General features: G+C 39.7%; 1 protein-coding gene across 1 annotated transcript; it reads left to right on the forward strand.

Moving 5' to 3' along the window:
• The first annotated feature begins 1,415 nt into the window (after positions 1-1,415).
• Positions 1,416-1,993, forward strand: LOC102432965 (60S ribosomal protein L22-like 1). The gene is made up of 2 exons (XM_014460033.1): positions 1,416-1,596; positions 1,824-1,993. The coding sequence occupies exons 1-2, from the start codon at positions 1,416-1,418 to the stop codon at positions 1,949-1,951; spliced, it is 309 nt and encodes a 102-aa protein (XP_014315519.1). The 3' UTR covers positions 1,952-1,993.
• The last annotated feature ends 2,200 nt before the right edge of the window (positions 1,994-4,193 follow it).

Here is a 4,193-nt window from a genome sequence, read left to right on the forward strand (position 1 = left end):
TCTCTCTGTCTGTCTCTCTCTCTCTCTATATATATATATATATATATATATATATAGATATAGACACACACACACACACACACACTCACACACTCACACACCCATGTATTTCTTTTCTTCTTCTTAAAAAAGGCCCTTTCACATTTCTTGCAATAATGGTTTAATCAACTCCTTTAGATTTGTCTAGGAAGCTCTTTATTTCACCTTTAGTTTTAAGTAATAGCCCTGCTGGGTAGTCTTGGTTGTCCTTGCTCTTCATCACTTTGAATATTTCATGCCAATCCCTTCTGGCCTGAAATGTTTCTGTTGAGAAATCCACTGACAGCTTAATGGGAGCTCTCTTGTAGGTAACTGTCTTTCTCTTGCAGCCTTAAGATTGTCTCTTTGCCATTTTAATTATAATGTGTCTCGGTGTGGGCCTCTTTGGGTTCTTCTTGATATGGACTCTGTGCTTCCTGAACTTGTGTGAATATTTATTTCATCAGGTTAGGGAAGTTTTCAGCCATTATTTCTTCAAACATATTCTCGATCCCTTGCTCACTTTCTTCTCCTTCTGGTATCCCTTTAATGTGGATGTTGTTATATTTGATGTCTCAGAGGTCTCTTAGACTTTCCTATTTTTAAAAAATTCTATTTTCTTTTTGTTGCTCTGCTTAGGTACTTACTGTTATCTTGTCCTCTAAATTAATGATTTGATCCTCTGCTTCATCTAAGCTGCTGTTGATTCCTTCTAGTGTATTCTTCATTTCAGATATTGCATTCTTCATTCTGACTGGTTCTTTTTTATGGTTTATTTATATATAAGTAATGCAAAATATTAACTATATTACACACACACACACACACACAATAGTTAAATGTCATTAATTTTCCTTGAGTTAAAGCTCCAGACACAAAAACTACTTAAACAACACTGTGTTTTAGCTCTAAATATCTTTGGAAGCCAACAACATATTTTTTAGAAAGGAGTGAGTGGGGAAAGCTGAAAAAACACAATATATTAACCTCTGATTCTAGTCAAAAGAGGATATAATGACTAGAGCAGGCCTATTTATCTCCATCGCATTCCATCATCCAGCAATTAAAATCTGATTTCTGGTTTTCCACCTGCTTACCAGACACCAAACATCACCACAATACGCCATTTCTTCCCTCTGCAGATGGTCAGATCTCAGTCACTTATCAGTCAAAATGGCATGAGCTCCAGATCCTCAAGTGGAGTATGGACACCACCATGCAAAATGCTTCCTGGGAATACCTGGCATCCTGTATACAAGTACCATCCCCTCAAGTCCTAGTGCTTGGAAGGATATCAAGAACAGGATAACATCCATGAACTTTCAAATCTCCATGTTGTAGTTATGTGAAAATAGAATACTATCAACCTAGCTCTGATCACACAGACTACATTCAAGATGGCTCCAAAAGTCAAGAATCCTAAGAGGACAACTTGGAAGTTTGGTTTGGACCTTACTCATCCAGTAGAAGATGGCATTTTTAATTATGGACATTTTGAACCCTTTCTATGGGAGAAGGGTAAAGTCAATGGAAAAATTGGAAATCTTCGGAATGCTGTTTACATTGAATACATCAAGAATAAAATCAGTCCTAGCCAGTTTGGCACAGTGGATAGAGCATCAGGCTGAGGACTGAAGGGTCCCAGGTTTGAATCTGGTCAATGGCACATGCCCGGGTTGCAGGCTCGGTCCACAGTAGGGGGCATGCAGGAGGCAACCAATGAATGATTCTCTCATCACTGATGTTTCTATCTCTCTTTCCCTCTCCCTTCCTCTCTGAAATCAATAGAAATATTTTTAAAAAGTACAAAATCACTGTTGTTTCTGAGAAACAGTTCTCTAAAAGGCATTTTAAATATCTTACCAAGAAATACCTTAAGAAGAACAGTCTTCAGAATTGCCTTCATGTGGCTGCATGTGACAAGAAGACTTAGGAACTTCGTTACGCCAGATTTGTCAGGACGAAGACAGATCTGCGTCTGGGGACTAGATGAAGCCACTCTTTACAGGCTTTGATTACTAATAAAACAAATGAAGTGTACAAGAGAAAGAATCATCTAGAAATAGACTTTCAGTTTATCAGTGAATAAAAACATAGCAATCTATAAACAAAAAAATTCTATCAACCTAGTGTACCTGCCATTTAAGGACCACATGTATGACGCAAAAACAGTACTTCTTGCCTTTCTCAGCCAATGGGAAAGGGAAGAGAAATACACTTTATTTACCAATTAAATTTTCTTTTTAAACCAACTTGTTTATAAAAATATTTGATGGGTTAGCATAAACAAGGCGCTATTCTAACTGGTGTGTGTATGTTTGTGTGTTAGTATTTAATAGATACACATTCATACAGATGCAAATGGAATCCGTGCAATAACCTTATAAGGTAAATACAACTGCTAGTTAACTGATAAAACAAGTGTTCAGAGAGATTTAGTAACCTGCTTTAGGTCACACAACTAATCTGAAAGAAACCACACTTGTTTCCAGGAAATTTTGATTCCAGAGCCCAAAAACTGAACCATTGTGCTATAAAATGTCAAAGATCCACAAAATCTGAAATAAAATCTTCTAGTTCTTTTTCATCTTCATTCCAGAACATGTGAGTCAAGTCTCTCAAACTTAACTGCTTATACTGCATGGTCACGGGTGTCAACATAAAGGAGGGAAGCAGGTGACATAGAGAATGAAAACTGCCTCATCTGCTGGGGGCGGCCAACACTCAGCTGCAGCAAACTGTTAAAAAGTAGGCAGGTGGGGGGAACAGAATTACCCAAAATCTGACTTTTTATGTAAAATTCTGTGATTTTTCAAACAAAGCAATCATATTTAAAGACACTTTTTAAACACAGTCTGGGCCAAACAAAACACGTCTGTGGATCTAAATTATCTGTGGACCATGACTTTGAGACCTCTGTCCTAAACCATACCTTACTCAAATTTTCCCTGGGGAAAAAAATCAAATCACTGGCAATAAGTAATTGGTAATATCCACAGTTCATTGCAAATATCTGTTTGGTATTTGTTCGATTCTGATTCTGAAAAACTTGATTCCCTTATGCCCCCTGAGATACTGAACTAAACCTCTTCCCAATTCTTGTCTTCTTCCTGCAAAGTTTCCCTTGGAGGGAAGAAAATGACCTTGCTGATTCTATTTATTATTTAATGGAACTCAGTCTCAAAATCCCTGTCAGAATCCATAATGAAACAGAGAGAGAAGACTTAATCAGCTGTAAATGTACTGTGTTAGCATTCACTGCAAAATGCTAATAATATTTCGAGAATGCCATTTCTCTTCCTGGCCTCTTGACCAAGTTGTTTAATGGACTGAGACTTGGGAAATAATGAAAATAATTTCGGCTGAGAACTTCCCAACTACACACCAACCCTGAACTGCCTGGCTTCGCAGCAGTGGCGGGAGCACCAGTGCGGTGCCCACCATAGGTTTAGCAGGAGCACTCGCCAACCAGGTGAACACTAACTCACAAAAGGAGAAGCGAGTATTTCAAGTGTAAGTGCAAATACCCACCTTTTAGGCCTCCTAGCATCAGGTTTTCTTAGAATGCTACAAAATTACAATTGTACGCCTAACAGTACGCAAAACACTTGAATCCCTGGCGGTAAAGCGCTTTAGGAAAGAACTCAAGTCCACAGCTCTTACTTAGCAGTGAGTCCCTCACCTGACGCTGACCACATACTCTAACCAAGCGAAGCACAGAACCCATTTTCCAAAATTTTTTTCTTCAAATTCCTTCTTTTCAAAGAAGGCATTTCACACAGCTCTGGGACTGTAAGGAAGAAAGGCGGATGGCCGGCCGGAGCTGTTAGTTCCGTAATGTTACATACGCACCCTTCCCCCCACGACCCGCCACCCCTCCCTACATCCAGGGAAATTGCTGGCCAGGCCCATGCAGGGACACTGTCCCGGCATCGCCAGCACCTTCCTTTTGCTGTGTGTTTTGTTTCTGTTCTGGGATTTCTGGGATAGGGGACGGCTGAGCAGCCTGCGTGTCCAGTCCTCAGAATGGACTCCCTTGTGGTGAGTGTCACTGTGGAATCTTCCACAGCAACTGGCATCTTGGTGGTGTGGTCTTTCACTATCAGGACTACAGAAAAATCTTTCCCACTTGTATCCTGAAAGCCAGATGAAGACCTGGGAAATTTTTACTGTAG

Source organism: Myotis lucifugus, unplaced genomic scaffold, assembly GCF_000147115.1.
Source record: "Myotis lucifugus unplaced genomic scaffold, Myoluc2.0 scaffold_123, whole genome shotgun sequence".
Taxonomy (NCBI): domain Eukaryota; kingdom Metazoa; phylum Chordata; class Mammalia; order Chiroptera; family Vespertilionidae; genus Myotis; species Myotis lucifugus.

What these genes read in the sequence shown, in the direction of transcription:
- LOC102432965 (XM_014460033.1), top strand. Translation starts at nt 1,416, where the DNA reads ATGGCTCCAAAAGTCAAGAATCCTAAGAGGACAACTTGGAAGTTTGGT. An exon ending in TTACATTGAATACATCAAGA is followed by an intron (nt 1,597 to 1,823) that starts ATAAAATCAGTC and finishes TTTTTAAAAAGT; the next exon opens with ACAAAATCACTGTTGTTTCT.